The sequence below is a fragment of the Rhinolophus hipposideros genome, assembly GCF_964194185.1.
Source record: "Rhinolophus hipposideros genome assembly, chromosome: 17".
In the NCBI taxonomy this organism is placed as follows: domain Eukaryota; kingdom Metazoa; phylum Chordata; class Mammalia; order Chiroptera; family Rhinolophidae; genus Rhinolophus; species Rhinolophus hipposideros.
In genome coordinates, this window is record NC_138063.1 from 710,040 (window position 1) to 730,000 (window position 19,961).

The following is a 19,961-nucleotide window of genomic DNA, read 5'->3' on the forward strand; positions in this document are numbered from 1 at the left end:
ATGCCGAGTCCGCACGTTAACATCTTTGTAAACGGACGGGGAAACCATCGGAGTGATGTGTCAATAATGTCTGGAGAACTTACCTCCTGGGCGCTGTCCCCAGGCGCCGTTGCTAGGTGACCAGCCCCCAGGCGCCGTGCAGACCCTGCAGGTAGAGCGCAGTGGTTCCCAGGGCACCACTTCTGCAGCCCCAGATGCCGGCACCTACAGGTGAGTGTGTTCCATGTCCATGACGGGACTGCGGCTCCGCCTGTCCACCCCTGCCTGGGCGTCCGCACCCGGCACAGGCGGCCACTGATTCACGTTGGGCTCAGACACCTGGAAAAGGCACCAGAGTCGTGACTCCGCAGAGCCCTCATCCCATCGGGACCCGAGGAAGGCCTGCCGGCTCCCAGGTCCGTTTTGAGCCGGAACTCTGCGTGGCAGTGACGCCCGAGTCTAGGGCCGTGACACGTGGACACGTGATCCAAGTGAAAACAGAGCGCTGCTCGGGAACACATGCGTGGCGCCCGCCTTCTCCCCCGGCGCCCGCCTTCTCCCCGGCGTCGTAACTGGGCTGGAGGCCTCCTAGAAGGAAATTCTAGAACTGGACCACCTGAGAACACACTTCAGTTACTTCCAGGCTTCTGACCTCTCCCAGCAAACATCCCAGTTACTTAGATCTGGGTCCTTATGCAGAATCACCGTCTCAGAAAACGGCCCAGTCTTGGAAGTGGACCTTCCTGTGAAAGGCAGTGGTGTAGGGGGTCCGGCTGTCGCCTTGTAACCCGAGCCCCAGAGCCGGCCGCTGTGGGTCCTGGAGGTCAAGCACATGCAGGGTAATGGGAGCTGAATCGCCAGGGCTCCCCCGGGAAGCCTGCCTGTTTGTGTCTCTGCGTTCAGATAAGCACCCAGCAGTGTGGGTTCCATGCAGACTCAGACTGGACACACGGAGACCCACCCACCTTCCCGTGCTCAGCGGTGAGCAGGGAGTCAGAAACTGTGCACGTGTGTCCCCCAGAGCGCCCGGCCCAGGACACCTGGCTTTCCCCTTCGATCTGGCTGGCACAGCGATTTCTCCCATTTCACTTTCGCTGTAAGAAGCCTCCTCCTGTGTTCCCAAATTACAAAAGAACGACAGCGAATCTATGTGCCTGCGCCCAGAGTCAAATCCCGCCGCTCACTAGTCTCCACGGCTGGACCTGCTGCCCAGGGCTTCAGAGGGCGCAGGCAGGGCTGGGGGTTGGGGAGACACTGGGGGACACTGGGCCTGGTCTGGACCACCTTCCCCGTGCACTTAGCCACTGTGTTCAGAGCCTCACTCAAAAGTTGGCCGAAAATGTGCATGTTTAATCACAGAAATTTGTTGTTCAGTAAAAATCGTTAGATGACAAAGCATTCAGTTATTAACTTGGTGGGCACTGTTCACAGACCACGACGGCTAGGTGGTGCCAGTGACAAGGAATCACCCATGCGGGAGGAAGCCACAGGCCACATGGGGCCCCGTAGCTTGTGACGCCACCTCTGCCTCTCAGGGCAGCTCCCGAAGGCGAGTCTGCAGGACGGGAGAGCAGTCAGGCAGGACAGCAAGCACGCGTGGCACTGGACACCCGCCCTGTGCTAGGCATGGGGGCAGCGCAGGGCACAAGGGCAGCCAGGACGGAGGGCAGCTCGGCCACGTGCACTGCGGCCACAGGTGCAGTGCTTCTGTTTACAGTCAGCTCGGCTCAGAGGCACGCGTCTCTGGGCAGAAACCGTCCTCAGCGGCAGGAACGGGAGCGACAGAAAAAACTCGCTCTTGATGGCAACACTCCTGAATGCTCCCCTGCTTCACACAGCTGTCGGGTTTCATTTCTTTTTCTAGAAACCAAATTGATTCAGCATAAAAAGTCATCCATCTGAAAGGAATTTTCCATCAATGTCATTCCAAGAAGGTGAATTAGGCAATGGCAATTGTGAGAAATGCATGTAATACCATCATTATGTCAGCTTTAGCCAATCTAACCACAATATTAAGGTGACTGCATGGTTTTCGTTTTGTTTTATTTTCTGTGTTATGTTTCATGACAGAAAATCAAAAGGAGAAAATGGATCTGAAGATCGCACGTGGCTGACACGCGTGGGGAGAGACGGCGTAAACTGGGGCCTTTATTCAGGTTTTGGGGGACCAGGACTGTGCCTTTCTGTCTCACAAGCAGAGTTTATATATGAGAACTGTTGGGTGTTAGAGCTGCTTGTCTAACACCCCTTTTTAGCAAATGGGTGGCCTCGCTCCGTACGATGTAGGCGTTTGTGGAGTCAGATTGGGCTCCTGCTGGCAGAGAATTCTTGGTGGGCGTCTCACATTTCTGCCCATCCTGAGTGAGGCTGCGCACCCTGGGTCCTGACCACCTTCTCCATCCTTCTGCACGGTAGCCGCCTTGGATGTGCCGAGCTCCTCCCCCCTGGGCTGAGGCAGGTTTGCTTGTGGCTTCAGGAGGCGGCAGAGGAAGAATGTGCCAACGACACGGCCACGCGACCCCACGGGACCCAAGCCTGCTGAGCGGGGGGCATGCCAGGGCTGCACACACTCTGGGAAGAAGAGCTAAGTCCTGGCCCCCCCTGTGAGAGGCAGTGGGCATATGGCCTCTCGGGCATGCTGGACACCGCTGCATGGAAACCTGGGGTTCCTCAGGCCTTCCCAGAGGACAGCCGCGACTCAGCTTGAAATGACGGTGGCTGCGCAGGAATGTAGCTCCGATATGTCCAGACATGGTCTTTTTACAGAAGTCAGCAACCTGGACTTCTGGGTGAAATGTCACAGCCAATCCAATTAAGGAACAACAACAACACACCGAGGGGTAGACGGGTACCCGCTTCTTCCTGAGTCCTGCCATCATTGCACAGACTCTGCGTGAAGTCTGAACTTGAAGCACTTGCAGTTCTGACGCTGCTTCTTCTCTTGTCCCCATAGGTCCCTAGCTGCCGCTGTCCTGCACGTACCCGGAGCTGACAGTGGTGGGCTCAGCCTGCGGGACAGAGAGCCGGTCAGAGTGCGGAGGAGAGAGGCCTAGGCGTCTGGGCCCGGCGTTCTGGGAGGTAACCACGCACCTCAGCCTGCACCACAGCTCCCGCGGGCCACGACCCTTGCTGGGTTCCTGTAACATGGGAGCACCCACAGCTCCCATGACCCTGCCAGCACAAGCTCTGCAGAGTCCCTTCAGTGTGTCATCTGCTCTGGTGTGACTCTACTGTGAGCCCTTACAGAAAGAAGTGGCCCATTGAGGCTTGTACTGTATCCCCCAAAAGGTCTGTTCAATGGCTCACCTGCCAACGTCTGCTGCCTGCAAACACCCCCTCCTGTAGGGACAGGTCTCTCCAGACCTGCTGTAAGATCAAGTCCTGCTGGGTAGTCTGGGCCCCGATGCAATGCCTGTCCTTAAAAGTAGAGAGATTGTGGACAGACAAGCAAGGAGGGACGGCCATGTGAAGCTGGACGCGGACACTTCAGTGACACGTGTGCAAGCCCAGGGCTGCTGGCAGCAGCAGAAGCTGGGAGAGACGGGGAAGGGCCCTGCCTGAGAGCCCAGCCGTGACCACACCTCGACTGCAGGCGTCTGGCTCCCAGACCGAGAGACCGAGGTTCTGCTTTCTGAGTCCACTGTGTGGCCCCCTGTTGCGGCAGTCTTACCGGCCGGTGAGAGGGGAGGCGCCTACAGACCAGGGCCTGCAAGCAAAGCACAGCTGGTGGCAAAAGGAGAGGAGAGCCCAGCAAGGCGTGGGCAGATGTGCCCCCTGGCAAGAGCATGGGGACAGTCGCTGGTGGTGAGCTGTGGGGATGGGAGCTGTGGGGACAGGACAGCTGTCGGCATGACAACAGCTCTGACCAGAGCAACAGTGTGGACTTTGGGATTTCTCAAACCCGGCGTGCAGTCCTCTGGGGACACTCACGCTGCAGTCCTCTCAGAGATACACGATGGTTACGTATTAGCTTATTCAAGGCTCTGAGTAGTCCTGCAGCAGAGAACGTGTGCTCAACTCCTCTCACTTGGTGTTTTCCTACCATCATTTCCTAGGTTATGTCCCCACCTGGCACCTTGTTTCCCACTTTGCCAACACGCTTTTCAGACACCCGTGTGAATTATCTGGGGAGCCATGAGGACAGGATTTAAGCCGGAGGGCCTGTCACGTGAAGATTGTAACCAGTGGTCAAAACAAACAGAAATTCTTTGGGCAACATTAAAATTCAAAGTTAGTGAAGGCCAGCTTTGGAAAATGCCCTTCTCTTGATTTTGTCCTATAATTGAGGGGACATCAACGGAAACCATCTAGTCCCTAACCGTGGCCTGAAGCAAACCCAGTTATACTTTAGACTGAAATCAGACATAAGGCAGGAAGAGTCACCATTAAGACAACGCCACCTGGAAGGTTCTTCTCACAGCGGCCTTGGCATCACAAGATACCAGTGACCACGGCGAAAGCAGAGAATTTTAGTAACCAGCAGATGATGGGGTGTATTTATTTCTTGAGTGACCAAAGATCTGATGACCTGGAATAATCTGAAAAGGAGTAACTGGGGGAATTACACCTTTGAACACAGCCGCTGTGGGTGGCAGAGTCCCAAACTGGCTCCATGACACGGACACTCCTGAGGTGGTCTTTGAGTGGCCACTGGGGAGAAGTGAGCACTCAGGCCCTTCTGGGAGAGGCCTGGGGTGACTCAGGGTCTGGCAGACTTTGTTCTGATGCTTCTTAGATCAGATTTGCAGGGTCAAAGTACAGCATTTGGCCGCCTCGGGACAGCGCTCCTTCCTGCCCGTGTTTTCCCCTGCTGGCTGTCCCACAGTCGGGGACACGTGCCTTTGCTGTGGGACCACGTCCCTTCATGTTGGGATTTAAGGTAAATTTTACCTTTACAAAGAGGGTTTTGTTCCTGCTACTATTTCTATGATTCAGACCATGCTTAAATGCTTTGATCATGCAAATGTTTATAAAACTCATGATGTATTTTGCTCAACAACTGATTTGTGCCCATTCTGCCAAAGATAAAGAGTTTTAGATGACGGAGGTGACTTTTTCACTGCGGGGCTAGATTTACAGCACCACAGGAAAGAAAGCCTTGGGTGGAAAATGCCATTTGTAACGGCGGTCAGCACACACAACCTTTCATGACTCACAGAAAGCTAGTGTTTCTCCTGGATTTTCCAAGATAGTAAAAGTATGTATTTGCTCAGACAATGGCTTAGTTTGGGGTATAGTCAAGGTGATTTATCAGTTTTGTATCTCCTTTTGAGTTTTCTGTTTTGAATCCTCTTGTCACTAAATGATGCCACCGTCCCTCTGCCTGTCTAGAAAGGTACAATTTGTTGGGACAGAATGCTTGCCTCTGAGCCTTACCTGCCGGCTTCCCAGGGTCTAGTTTAGTTAAAGCCACAAAATTAAAACACTGATGGTTTTTATCGATGTAAAGCTTAAACAGTTTGGCAGGATGGAACTACTGTAAAGTACAATCCTCTCTTATTTTAGCTTTCTTAAAATCTGCTGTTTCTCTCTGAACCTCGCACCAGCCTGTTTGGACACCTACCCCACCCTTCCATTTCTTTGGTGTAGCTAGACCTTCTGCCTAACACCCTGTGCGATTTATCAAACACCTTCCAAAACCTCAGCTGCTCCTAGGAACCACTAGGAACTAAGAATAGATCCTAGTGCTCATTCGTATGTCTCTCCTTAAAAATCGTTGGGTTTCAGCCTTTTGTAACCAAGTAGCTTACGATCTTTCCCCACGTAGATCCATGACCCAGAACCAGCGTTACTAAATCCTTCACCATTACACCAGTCGTGCAAGCATTTGGTGAACAATTCCCATTATTGAAAACCTTGTTCTGTTTATTCCAATATATTTAAATTCGAATAGGAATTACTCATTGTGATAACTAACAAAGCTCCTGTCTCAGGAGCTGCAAAGAACCTTAATGTACCAACAATTCTAACAGGCAGGGACATACATCTTTGTTTAGAAGCGAAATGCAAAACCCCAAGTGTTGAAAGAATATATGATGAAGGGATGTAGAAATGGTAAGAGTAGTAACATGAGCAAAGCAACTTTGTACATACGGCGCAAAGGCTGACACCGAGATGAGTGGCAGCTCTGTAACATTGGTTTCCGCGGGCGGGGCTCCGCACACCTGGTCCTGCGCGACACCCACATGTGCGGCAGGTGCTGTGACCACGCCCACCTTCCGGGTGAGCGCACTGAGCACAAGCATCCCGGAACTGGCCTGCCATGGCTCTAATCCACGATGGAGCCCAGAGTGCAGTCCTGGCAGAGTTGCGATTTTACAGCCTCAGACTTTAATTCTTAAGTAACCTAATAACTCGAAGGAAGGGAGGGAGGAAGGCAGGGAGGAAGGAAGGAAAGGAAGGGGGGAAAGGGAGGGAGGGAGGAAACAGAGACAAAAGAAACGACCTGTGTCCACACAGTGATGACTTCACACTTTCTGACTGACCTCTTCACAGGGTTGTCGCCTACACAGCAGATGGGTGTGGACGAGGACTCCCCATTCCAACTTGCCATGCAGTCTGACTTTTTCTATTCTGTTTTCTTTCATTTAAAAAGAAATTCTGGTTTAGAGCCACTAAACTGATTTCACAACCCACAAATGGTGATGGCTGACACTTTGGAAAAGTACCGCTCAGGTGGAAACCCTTAACACAACCTCTTTTAACACAAAGGTAACAGAATGAGCAGGCAGTTTCAGTTCAAAAGAAAGACATCCATACAAATTGTTAATTCTGAAGATGACAGATGAAGCTTCCAGAATCCATGATTCTAGCAGTAAAGTCTATGTGAAACAAGGGCATGGATTAAACTTGAAGTCAGAGGTTCCTAACAGGTTCACAAAACACTGCTGTTATATTTTTGATAGAGGCAACAAGTGAACACACACAAAAACACAAACCCCCATAACTTAGAATTTATAATTATTTCTCAAATTATTGTCAACACAAACTGTGAGTAACTTAGTCTTTGATTTATCTGTGTTACATTTAAGAACATTTCTGGGCAATGGAGATAAAATATTTCACAGATCATTTATTTTTGCAAAAGATATAACCTCGTGTGATCTGCATCAGAAGAAAATGATATTTAAGAGCAGAAAACATTCCTCACATGCAACTAGGTGATGTTACATAATGGAAGTGTTTAAATCAATCTGACTGGTGATGGGGGTGCCATCTTCCCTAGGACAACAGAGCAGGCACACTGAGAAACAGTCTTCACACCCACGGGCGGTGGTGTCAGATGGGCTCCCGGGTAGCTGTTTTGGGAGAAAGGCTACTCAGGAAGGCTCACCCTGAGCTCAAGCCTTTGGATGCAAACATGTAAGTGTGGCTCTAGGTCCACAATAGTTTTCAATGAAGATGCAAATTCAAACTCGACACTAAGACTGAAGCCCAAGAATCAAATTCAAGACTCTAACAACCACTAAGTTAGAAATTCTTTGAACCAAGAACAAGTTAAAAATATATAGTGCATTCACCTTAAAATTCGATGTTAGGCTTATGTGAAAATGTTCCAGGACCCCATGGTACACAAAAAATTAGAGGCAAAAGCCTAGAATTCACTTTTTTTTTTTTGAAAGCTGAGTCCAGTGACTGTTACAAAGTATCTAGATTGTGGCTCAAAAGCTGGTGCTCTAATCAGACCATCAATTGCAGTAAGAGTACCCGATGGCTACAATGAAAGCAAGATACAATGTAAACCTAATAAATGGAAACACACTATGTACTTTGGCTGTTTATTCATTCCAGGAGCAAAACAGCTAGTGAAATTTCTGAGTTTCTAATTTAGAAAATCTTAAATAGGGAGAGAACTGTTTGGACAAGCCTGGCTAACAGTTTTCAAAAACTCATTAGTCCTGTAAAATTTCAATTTATCCTCTCAAATCTGCAAGGTTTCCAGCGCATTTACCAATAATACCCTTTCTTTTCAAGTTATCCTCACCTCCATCTGCAGTTCCCCATGTCATTGAGCTGAACACAGACGTGACTGAAGAACACCAGTCCTCACTCCGTCAATAATCACTATTGAAACACAAGAAGGGGGACGTACGCATGCAACAAAGTTCTCTGGCCGACTGGCTTACCTTTGGTTTACCCAAACTTCTTTAAAGTTCTCAGGCTGTTTCTATACACCCAACACGAGTTCCCGTTCGCAGCACACACTGACTGGACGTGGCTTTGGGCTGGCTCAGGACACTTGGAGTTGGAATAAGGAACGCTCCCCTTGAGAATGCCAGGTCAGCTGACAACACCGCAGAGTAACCAGCTAATTCGCAGGGCCTGTGTCTCCATCCCCTCTTGGCTCACAGCACAGCTCTGGCCCCTGGTGAACCCCTGGGGGTGGGCATGACCCCACTCTGCCGGGGACACCAAACATGCTAAGACAATGCATCCGGCACAGGAAGTGGAAGCCGGCCGGAATCAGCCGGAATCAGCCCGAAGAGGTGACCGGACTGTAAGTGGGAGGGGGAGGCGGCGTTTACCACCTGGACTGCCTCTAACCAGCCGCCTGCTTCTATCTGCTTTCACTTTGTGTCAGAGCGCAGCATGTGGGTCCTGCGTTATCCAACTTACCTTCCCCCCCCCCCACCCGACACCCTCCCACCCCCCACCCCACCTCCAACCTCCCCTACGCCTTCTGGTTTCCAGAATGCATGGATCCCCGAGTCTGTGGGGCAGCGTCCCCCATGCCTGCCACACTCACTGCCAGCTGGGCATAGAAGTTTCTAATAAGCGGATCATGTCTTGTGTCTGGACTGGTGCCCTACCTGCGCCTGGCTTCCCCCAGCATTTTGACGAGGCTGCGAGATGGCAGATCCACGGTTGTTCTGCTCGTGGAGATTGGTGGCCCCTCTTCAGGAGGGATGGGGCTTAAAGATGTGAGTGAGCTGCCTGGGGAGGAGCCAGGGGAAGGCGTCCTGGGCAGAGGGGTTTCCCTGGACGGGGTACCCTGCGCCCCATTGTACAAACCCTGAAGTTAAGATTCGGAGAGGGTGCGTCACAGACTATGAGTGTCAGCGCTGGAGTTTGAACTTAGGTCTCTGATCCTAAACCCGTGCTGATCACGGGCTGGCATGACGTCCACTGACCTGCGTGGGTCACAGGGTAGCAGAGAGAGGGCCTCCGGCGGAATGCAGACAGCCTGGAAGTTTCCACCAGCGAGGTGTTAGTGAGACCGGCAGGCCGTGCCTGATTGGGGCCACGATTGTGGGGCTGTGGAATGCACTGTTGGCCGACGGCCGTCCCTCCTACACGCCTGTTCTCCTCAGCCTCTTCCGACCCTGGACTGGGGGGAAGTGGCTGGGCTGGCAGGTGGGGGCGAGACGAGCAGGGGCCTTACCCGACCTGCTGCGGAGTCCACAGGGCCGGGGCCGTGTGACTGTGGCACCATCCTGCCTGGCCTCACTCTGATGTCCCCTGTCATTCTCAGACTCAGTCTATACTCAGCAGTGCCTGCTGCCCCTCCCCCCACACTCCCATCCAGTATGGGTCCCACCAAGCCCAGGCTGTCCCCATCTGTTCAGTGGTGGTATTGGTGGCAGAAATTCTGGAGGCTGGAGGCAGTCCTCTCTGCCTTGAGAGAGGAGCCAATGTGCCACCCTCAGGCTGCCCCTGCAGGTGACAGGCCTTCCACGCGCTGCCCTGGGCTCCTTGAACCGCTCCTCCTCCCAGAACCCCTCCCCGGGGAGTACCTCCTACAGCCCAGAGCCAGGCCCAGCCAGGCCAGGGCTGTCCTGCCATCCTTGTGGCAACAGCACGTGCTAACTGCGCCATTAGGCCATCCCTGGGAGGGGTCGGTGCCCCTTTGCGCAGAGGGCTGAGCATGGCTGGTGCCCTTCAGGGAGCTGGTGGGGTGGAAGCTTCCTGCCTAGGACCCTCCTGGCTGGAGTCCCTGGACAACAGCACTGTCCACAGCTGTGCTCCCTCCCTGGCTGTGCCCCCAGGGTGGGGCTGTGGCGGCCCCAAATGCCCACACCAGTCGTGTCTCTGAGAGCCCGTGTTTCTGGCCCTGCAAACTGGGGCTGGGACAGGGGACGCACAGCCTGCCATCGGCTCTCCCCACCTCCAGGGACACAGGCAAGTCCCATTCACACGTGCAAAGGTGCAGACAGCACTTTAAGGAACGTTCACGGACAGGGCCCCGGGGAACTATCAGGCCAGAACTGTGACCAGGGGGCTGGCCTTAGCACGTGTGGACATTATACCAGGCACCGCAGCCAACCCCCTAGTCACAGGGCCAGCTAGACACCCCATCCACATCCACACCCGCTCCTTTGCCTATTTTGGGGGGGTCCTTGCACTTGAGGCCAGAGGACTCCTTTTCTACCACATTTTACTGCTAATTTATGAAAATATGTTGAGAAAGGCGGGTGTTTTAAGATTGGTTAAAGGTCAAAAGTAGGAGCAGGGAGGTGAGGTCCCACACATTTGTGCAGCTGCTCCTGTCCCTCGTCCCCATGTGGGTGAACATCCAGCCGCTGAGTGTTCCCTCCCGGAACTGCAACACATCAAAGGAACCGCCCAAGTGTGCTGCATCGCAAAGCAGGGAAATACCAATGTGGAGTATTTCCCAATCTAATAGTCCAGCCAGCCTTGCAAACATGCCGACTGCTTTGCGGCTACAAATTTTGGAAAACAAGCATTTCCCTACCACAGCGGGTACGTTTGAATCCAAAGGAAGGTGGGCATCATTTTCTGCTCAAAGAAGCTCACTTGTGTTTCTGGACAGATGACGCTGAGTGAAGGTCACTGCTCCACCTCGAAAGTTCTTCCAAGAGTCAGTCTGTCAGGTACGTACAGCTATCAGTGAAGTAGAAATTTTGACTGGATATTGAAGTAAAGATGAAAACAATTTAAATTACTTCTTACCACAAGATACAGATTGGGGTTTAAGATTCTGAAACCTGAGCTTTGTCAAAGCCAGCCAATGGCATTTTTCTGCAAGATCTTGCACTTACGTTCTCTCTGTAGCTCGTTCCTGAAGGTTCGATTTGGGGGATGGGGTGACCAATATGATTTTAAAGCACTTATGATTTTGCGTAGCTACAATTATTCTCTAACGCTTCCAAAGCCAGCCGAGCTAGGTGTCCTCCACTGCTCAGGGCACAGGACAGCAAACCCTGGCCACCATCACCGTCAGAGTTCATCTGCTCGGGACCCTGAGGCTCACTGCTCTGCCATGGCCAGTGCACACAAGCACACACCCCACACAGAGGCAGTCTGTCCCCCGGGCCCCCGAGGCCCAGCAGGTGAGACCAGTGCACATGTGCCATCTGCATGCAGCCGGGGTACCACTGAGGTGGCTTGTTTGTCCCACACTGAAGCCAGCGGTCCTGGAGGGTGTCAGGGGGCTCACTTGTCTCTGCTTCCCTTTGCAGGGCTCCTGAGGAAAGCCTGAATTCATCTTCAGTGACACAGCATGTCCAGCCCCGAGTTTCATTTCTTTGAAGACTGCCGGCTTGGTGTTTCTAAACTGAGGGTGTAAGTCAGGCCACTGGAGAAAAGGTTTTGGGGTTCAGAGTTTAGCCTCAGGGAAATCCGCAAACAGCCAAATTATGATTTTAATTTGAAATTCGCTCTCCTACTGCTCTCCAGCAGAACAGTTGACAACAGTGGTGGGAGCAAGGTTAAAACAGAAAAAACAGAGAGGCAGGTCTTTAGGTTGCAAGGAGTTAATGATGAATGAGTGCGTGGGAGATTAAGTTACACAAGGAGCTCTGGAACAAACTGAGATTAGGAAACCTGCGGGTGGGGCGTACCCAGGAAAAGCTGGCTGTTTATAAACATCTGTGGATGAAGCTCGGTCCCCCACGTTGCTGATAGCTCTTCACAGGTAGTGTATGAGGCTAACGCTGCTCCGAGCTCTGAAACTCGGAAGTGCTGGTGAGCCTTCCATTCCGCCGTCTCTGCGTGTCTTTACCCCCATTGTGGGGGCGTTTCCAGACCGGCTTCTTTAGAAACGGGTGCTCCCTCCTCAGCAAGGAGGCGATCAAGCTGTAGGTTTCCAGGTGAGATGACAGGCCGCTCGCCTTCCTGCTCAGCGGTGACTGATGTCATGTGACAGCCGTGCTCACCTGCTGACAGAGTGCCACGAGGGTCCCCAGCTGGTGAATGATGCCCAGGCAGGACACGTCTGGTCACAGAGCAGCTCTTGGTGGCCCCAAGCCCAGCCTTGTAAGGTGAGCGGCTCACCCGCACCCAATGTTGTTACTGAAACTCACCCACAAGGCAAAACACAGCACGGATAAAGGACCACAAGCCCGGAAGAAGAGAAAGTAGAAAGGAAACACCCGCGGTTCTCGCGCTCTGCCGTCACCCCCAGAGAACTGCTAGGAGGCCAGATGATTTCCGAGGAAAACCAAGACAATTCTAGGCTTATTTGTGAAGGAAAATAGATTTGTAATTCAAAATCTAATTTATCTTTAAATAATGCGAATGAGTGGGGACGTTTCTAGATAGTTTTCCATTATTTATCCCTATCCAACTTTCACCATCCAAAGTGTGGAAATACTTTTTCTAAGCCTGCTTGTTTTTCTTTAGCGGTGGTATTTGCGGGACAGTACGACATACTTCTTCTGGGTAATATCAGGTCATAACAAGAGCTGTTTTAAAACTGTTCTTGATACAGCAAATAGGAAAAATAAAACAAATGTTTTTATCATAAATGTAATCAAAGACCCGACAGTTATAAAAGATATGTGATGGCTTTTGTCCTTTAGATGTTTATATCCCTCCTGGTGAAACCTTATTAAAATGCAGGTGTCCTTTAAGTTAAGCTAGAAAGAAAACAAGTCCACGGAGACAGTGGGTGCCAGGATGGAGTGAAGGAAGTTAAGTCACACTTCTCTAAAAATTCTAGCTCCCAAGATCACTCTTGGTTTTTAAAAGACGTGCATCTTACCAACTTAGAAGGTACAGAGGGACTACAAAAGTCCCACACTCACGAATCATCCCACTGGGATGAGAACCCAGACATCTGTGTGCACATGTGTGAGTCACATAAGTGGTGGTGGGGGGGGCATACCGAGGCCCTTGCACCCTTCTCCTCCTGGGCTTGGCTGATGGCTGTGCTTTTCATTCAGTGATGTAAAGCATCAGTGACATAACAGAGCCTGAATACGTTCTGCCACCAGCGACATCGCTTTGCTGTCTCAGCAGCCTGATTACTTCCCACGGTGTTATCCCAGGCCCAGGTGGGTGAACCAGAGGCAGAGCTGGCCAAGGGCAACCAGTGACACTTCCAAAGAGGGGAGACCGAGAAACGTAGCCACGGTTCTAAGTTAGGACAGGAAAACCATGCTAACAATTTAGGTTCTTCAACATGCACTCCAAGAACAATGAGGAATAACCGTCGCTTTAAATCACACAGCCTCCTGAATACGTACGTGGGACACCTTAATGCCAAGCTGTCCTGTGCCGTGTGGGCAATGCATGTGACCAAAACCAAATCACTTCTAAAAGACCGTTTTTGATAGAAAATGCCGTAAGCATAATGTTCACAGAGCTTGATTTTATTTTACCTTAAATATAGTTGCATTCTTAGAAGATTCAATAAATTCCATGATTTTTTTTTTAATTAAAGATACCAACACATTTTTTTATGGTCCAAAAATGATTCCACATATTTTCTTTAGCACAGCCATTTGTAATAGATCTCTCATGTTTATATTGTTAGATAATCATTTGTATTTTGTCTATAAATACTGTCAATGAATCTGTCTAGTGAATTTTGGGGAGAAAAAGGAAGGTATCCATTAGTGGTAGTTCTTTAAAACTAAGACAAAACCAAAACACTGAGTTTTAGAAGTGGAAAAGGGTCTAACACCATCCAACTCTCCCCCGTTCTTACAGACGAGGAAGCGGACGGAGGGGCAGTGAGGCCACCCGCTCTGGTGGAGCCCCCAGGGCAGCCTGGACGCCTTAGGCCTGCCGAGTCGGGACAGACATGTGGACAGGAGAGCGGAGGAAGATGCCTCCATGTGATTTCACTTTAAAGTTTTCCCTTCTTAAAGAATGCTGAAATAACACTCAATAATATTTCCCACGTAAACAAAAAAGGAAAGGGGAATTTCCTCCCAGTTTTGCAGATCCGACTTTAATGTGGCTGACACTCAGCAAATAGACCTGTGACTGTAGCCATTTGGCAGCCGGTTTGCCACATGTCACGAGAAACTTCCCAAGGAATAAACAAGTGTCCCTCCGTACCCCAGTCTGGCAATTAGTGAACAGCACTGGCTTTGGCCACGAATGTGACATTACCAGCCGCCTACCAGCATGCACGGGGTAGAGAAATGTGCGCTTTGGACTTCTGCGGCCCCAGGCAACAGCCAGTGCATACGGTGAGGGGAGGCCAGTCGGGCTGGACACGGCCATGCGGCCGAGTGAGAGCAGTGGCCCTGACGTTGGCCGTGCTTGTGAAGCTCAGGCCAGAGCCGGCCATGTCCACCACACAGACAACAGGTGGGCAGGGGCCATACCACCTTCCAGCTGCCGTGGGGACAAAATCAAACAGTGGAGAGTTTAAGAACAATTGCTTTTCAGCCCTATAGCAATCCTTTTTAATTGGGTTTAAATGTGAATGATTCCTGTAATGCACTTGGAATAGAAATAAATTTAAACAAATAATGTGTAGGGCTGTGGCATTTATGATTTTCTGATGTCTGGCCTAAGCCACTCGAGTTTATGTCACAGGAAGTAAACAGCCAGGCGTGTTACACCAAATCACCTCTGGTTTTACAAAGGAACTATTTTTGAAATAATAAGTGTATCTCTTTTCTTCTTGCATTTTCATTTATATATTTTTATGTTATTTTATTATATTATTTTTAGATGGTTGCAAGAATCGTTACTATTTTCTTACTATTGAAAAAATTGAGTTTACTCTCTGATTTCGTCACTTTCTATCCCCTAATCCTGTTCTAGCGCTGAAACCCGTATAGTTTAATCCCTAAGGCTGGTGACATGAACTGGAGGGTGGCCCTGGGCTATTAGTTTGGGTGGTGAGTATCTTTATCAGTCCTTTAAAATCACCCGGCACTTTCCAGGTAAAAATTACTGTGGCTTCTAGGGATGATGCAGTTACTTAAGAAAAAAAGAAGAAAGAGGTTGTAGATGTTGAAATTATTTGATGTTTTAAGTCTTATCAAATGCTCTGGGTGAGGTACAGTGTGTCTGAGAGTAAATATCACCTTCCATCTGAACCAAGGACTGGGACTGTCGGGGGTCAGGCTGGCACCCTCCTGCCCGTGTCCTTCCTCGTTTCCAAATGACCTGAAAAGCCAACATTGTCAGAATGCTGACGATGGCAGGTAACTCAGAGTGCAGTCATTTTTGGACACTGTAAGTAGGCATTTCAACTATATCTTCTTCCATCAAGGATGTAAAAAAATCCAGAACTAGAAGGCTGCATTTTTATTTTAGAAAACGGTGGTGAAAAGTAAAAATTTCAAGACCAATCAAGAAACGCTGAGATACCGCTTAAATCTAAGCTGTCAACCGCGATGCCTTTCCTTGGAGAAACACCACGGGTGTCGCTCCACCACGAATGACCGAAACCTAATGTTCCACTGCTGCCATTTGAATAATCAAGGAACGTAATTCAGAAGTAATACCACATCCTGCATTTTATTCAATTCCATATGACAAAAATAGTAACCTAGACTAAGACATCCATTTAATCAGCAGATGTGTAGAGCCACAGATTTCATCATAAAAAATATGGGCTCTAGGTGACAGGCCCAGGGCGGCCCTGGCCCCACATGGCGCTGCGGTAGAAAAATAGTGTGTCTTCACCATGCAGAGAGGGGCACGAGCCCTGAGTGCAGCCCGAGTCAGCGTCACTGCCTTCATGAGCCATCTTATGTACAACACTTACATTTCTCTTTTAAGTTATATACACAGCGTTTTCAGAGGAGAGCGAACACTACACAGTACCAAACACTAACAAACAAAGAAAAAAAACAATTCACGCCGAAAAGGACACAGATAAATAGAAGAAGATTCAAGTGCTGGAACACAGCATCAGGGAGCCACCTCCGTCTTTTCTTCCGGGCGCTGACACAGCCCCCCTCATCCCGGGAGGAGAGATGTCACACGGTGGGGACGCGCTGTCTCTTCACCGCGGAAAACAGCTGTAGAGAGGGTTCAGTGTTCATTTCTGACAGAAATAAACAGCCAAGTCTGCCTTTTTATGAGTCTTCAATTCTCTTCCGTTCGGCGACACGATGAGATTTGCTGCTGCTGTGGTTGTGTTGGGAAGATTGTCCTAATTTTCTATTTCAACTGGGAAGATGTCACTGTCTGATTCCTTCTTCAGGGGCACACGCGCCAGCAGTGTCCCCGGCCACCCAGGATGTCTCTGGGAGTGTTGGGGGACGTTCACAGTCAGACTCCAGCCCGTTCGCCACGCACAAAATGAGGTAGAACACGCACCCGCCCCGCGGCCCCGCCACCCGCGCCGCCGCCTAAGGGCCCCTCCTCACACGAAGCGACTCAGAAAAGTCCCCAGCTTCGGATGGTGCTCTGGAGAATCAGATGACACTGTGCTTGGTTTTCACCCGACAAGACAATAAATAAATCAAGAACTGAGCAAATTCCCCAGTTGTGACTGATTATACTGCCAGACACCGGTACTTCTCCCCGGACACCGCGGCCAGTACTCGCAGGCAGTCAGCCCCTCGTGGGTGTGCGAGAAGGACACAAGGGCTACAGTACATCGCACTGCACGTCCTCTCACGCCCCACCTGTGCTGCTGTCACAGCCCTCAGGGGAGTGCAGCAGAGTCTCGTTAGGGTGGTCAGGTTTTAAATGGGCTTTGCACGAAAGTTAAATAAAGCATCTTAACTTAAGGAGTGGCAGGCAGGCCCTAGTTTACGGAGGACTGACACGTCCTGCTGGTTTTCCTGTTTAAGGAGCAGAGGCTTCATATTGCCTAAAGACAAACAGGAAACGGTAACAGCTTTCTTCATTTTCCTTACATCAAAGTACTATTTATAAAATACTTTACATATTTTTAAATTTGCAAATTATAGACAAACCTCCGTAATACAAAATACTAAAAGTGCAATAGTATAAATTAAGAGTTTGCAACCACATTATACAAACATTACCTTTTTATTGTACAGCTTTGATACGTGAAATATTTACTCACAACTGTCTATAATGTTGTGAATTATTTACGGTGACGTTTGTCTGTAACTTGTTCCCAGTCGCTGGGCTACAGACCACACTAGAGAACAACTGTGCACGTAGCAGCTACAAACATTTAAATTAAAAAGAAAAAGAAAAAAAAAAGGCTTGTTACTGACAGGTATTTGCACACAAAAAGCATGCTATCTTTCCCAACAGAACTCCACAATTTTGCCTGCATTGAAATAACCCACTTATTTATAGCAAAACAAATCTTGCTTAAAAAAAACAAACAAAAAAAACCCACACACAGCCAGATGTATTCTGCAGTACAAAAGCTACCTCTAGAGTCGGGGCTGCGTTGTCTGTTACCCGCATAATCTGAACATTATAAATACTACAGACAAAGGTGCTGCCGTAGGATGCAGCGTGGGGAGGACCAGACCACGTCTTTAAGATAAGAGTTCTGAGAACAGAGTTCAAGTTTCTAACCACTGCGAACAAAACCATCCGATGAGTGTCACCGGAACACCTTAGGGGACCCTCGCTCCCTCTCGGGATTATCAGGTTTCAGGAGAAACCAAGTGGATGTGCTCTGAGCCCTTTCGTTCCCAAGGTGGCTTTCCAGGACTTGTGTTTGACATTTAATTCACAGGCTGCAGAATTCTCACGCACAGTGCGGCTCCCCAAGGGCACGGAGGAGCATGCAGGGCTTATGAGGTGACCCTGCGGCAGCAACACAGTTAACCTATTTTCTGCCGTGGGGATGATTTTAAGGAGGCCCCGGGCACGGCATGTGCGCAGCCTGATGCACACGTCACGGTGTGTACGAGGGACAGAGTGGGTGGACAGCCGCAGTGCGCTCAGCTAGTTAATCCCAATCTCCTTGTTGTCCTCAATAAACCTGGTGAACGGCCGGCTGGGCCCCGTTTCCGAGCTGGCTTTGTCCAGGCCCACCATGGGCGGGCTACTCCCCGAGCGTGCCTTGTCCATCCCGGCGGTCAGGGAACCCAGGGGGGGCATGGCGCTTCCGCCGAGACTTACAGGGAGCTGGGGGACGCCTCCGTTCTGGATGACAGAAATCTCATTGTTCTTTAGGGCCAGACCGTTGCTGATTGCGGCGGCATACTGGTTCCAAAAACTGGGGTCCACATTCATTGCTCGAGCTGCCAGGTCTTTCTGGAACATCTCCGAGAACTTGAGGGCATCACCGCCGAGCAGAGCCATGGGGTTTTCCACCGACAGGCGGCGGCCGCGCCTGGCAGGGGCGTTGTTCCACATGTGTGTGCCCATGTGCACCTGCGTGTGAGACACGGAGAGACAAGCCACAGGTCAGCAAGCAGCCCTGCAGGCGGCGTGCCCCTCTGCACACTTCACAGCGCCATCCAGAAACAGCAGGCCTTGGTCACAACTGGGCCTTTTCCCCATCCCAAGCGGGTCCTTAGTGTGGGGACAACAAAACATGGTTAGGTGCGCTTTTCTGAGCATCTCATACATAAATATGCAATGTTTCTTTTTACTAAATACAAAAAGCAAAACCAGTCAGTGCATTAAGGAATGTTTCTTCCAGCTGGCACACCTGCTAGACTAATCCCTGCAAAGGTGTACGACCTACAAGGCCCCTTAGAGGTTGCTCCCGCCCCGGTGCCCCCTTGCTCCTGTGTGCCCGGGCGTCCTTTGCGCCTTTCCCGCCCCCTTTAGTGTCCTGCACTCGGGGCCCCTGCATCACTGAGCCTCTCTCCTCTGTCACTTTCTCCCAAACATGGAGGAAGCATCTTGGGCATCTGTGGTGGGCAGAGACCGCAGACGGCTCTGGTTCTCCGTGTAGGCAGAAGCCACAGGTGCTGGTCTTTCATGGTCTCTGACGAGGCCACCGAGACCTGGGCAGGCACGCGATATGGAGAGCACACATTTAGCTGAGATGCCACACTGGCCTGCACATGCCGTCTGGCACCCTGTCACACGCTTTGCCTCCCAGGGGACACGTGTGGCATGGCTGTGATCTTAACTGTGAACGTGGCACCACACCGTTGGCCACTGGCTGTCAGGCTGGGCAGCTTCTCCCCACATGCCCACCACCCGTCTCAGCTGCCACGTGGACAAAACAACAGGACCCACCTGGCCCCGCTTTACACTGTTGGCGTCGTGGGCAAGTGTCCAAAGGCCCCATTTATTTCGTGCTGTGTCCCAGATTCATGACAGCCTGGGCCTTGGGTCTGCCCACCCACAACAAAGTGTGCGTCCCCCCCATCCCGGCACAGGCTCCTGTGGGGCGGTGGGGCCAGCGGGGAAGGTGACACCCTCGCTGCAGCCGAACGGCACGTGCACCTCGGCCACTGTGAGTGTGTGAGCTCACGCACACCCACTGCTTAAGCGCACACTCACGCCTGCACGTGCGTGAACGGCTCTACAGGCACTCGCACAGTCTGCGTGGGCTCCCCGGCGTCTCGTCCCCTGGCCAGGACCACGCGGGAGCCCCCCCGCTGCCCCCCCTGCTGTACCGCGGGGAGGGGGCATCCAGCAGTGTCCCTGGGACTCAGGTGCCCGCCTGTGCCCTCACCTTGAGGTTGCCCTTGGTGGTGAACGCTCTCCCGCAGATGGTGCAGCCGAATGGCTTCTCCCCGGTGTGAGTGCGTTCGTGGATCTGCAGGGCGCTGGCTGAGGAGAAGGTCTTCCCACACGACTGGCAGTTGTGCTGCTTGGGCGTCCGGCGTGGCGGGGGGGCCAGCATGGGCGCGAGGCCGGGGCTCAGCACTGTGTGTGGCCCAGTGGGCACCTGGGCCGTGGCTGGCAGGGGCGGGCCCTCGCCCAGC

General features: G+C 51.2%; 1 protein-coding gene across 3 annotated transcripts in view; it reads right to left on the reverse strand.

Annotated features, from left to right (window-relative positions):
- Positions 1–13,674: 13,674 nt before the first annotated feature.
- Positions 13,675–19,961, reverse strand: part of SALL3 (spalt like transcription factor 3) — a 20,855-nt gene continuing 14,568 nt past the window's right edge. For 2 of the 3 annotated variants that reach the window (XM_081078356.1, XM_081078355.1), the window contains 2 exons: positions 19,709–19,961; positions 13,675–18,447 (listed from right to left, as the gene is read on the reverse strand). The exon at positions 19,709–19,961 is cut by the window's right edge. In XM_081078356.1, coding sequence (XP_080934482.1) covers positions 18,016–18,447; positions 19,709–19,961 — 685 coding nt within the window. In that variant the 3' untranslated portion in view covers positions 13,675–18,015. The remainder of the gene's footprint in view (positions 18,448–19,708) is intronic. The other variant, XM_081078357.1, reaches the window with a different exon arrangement.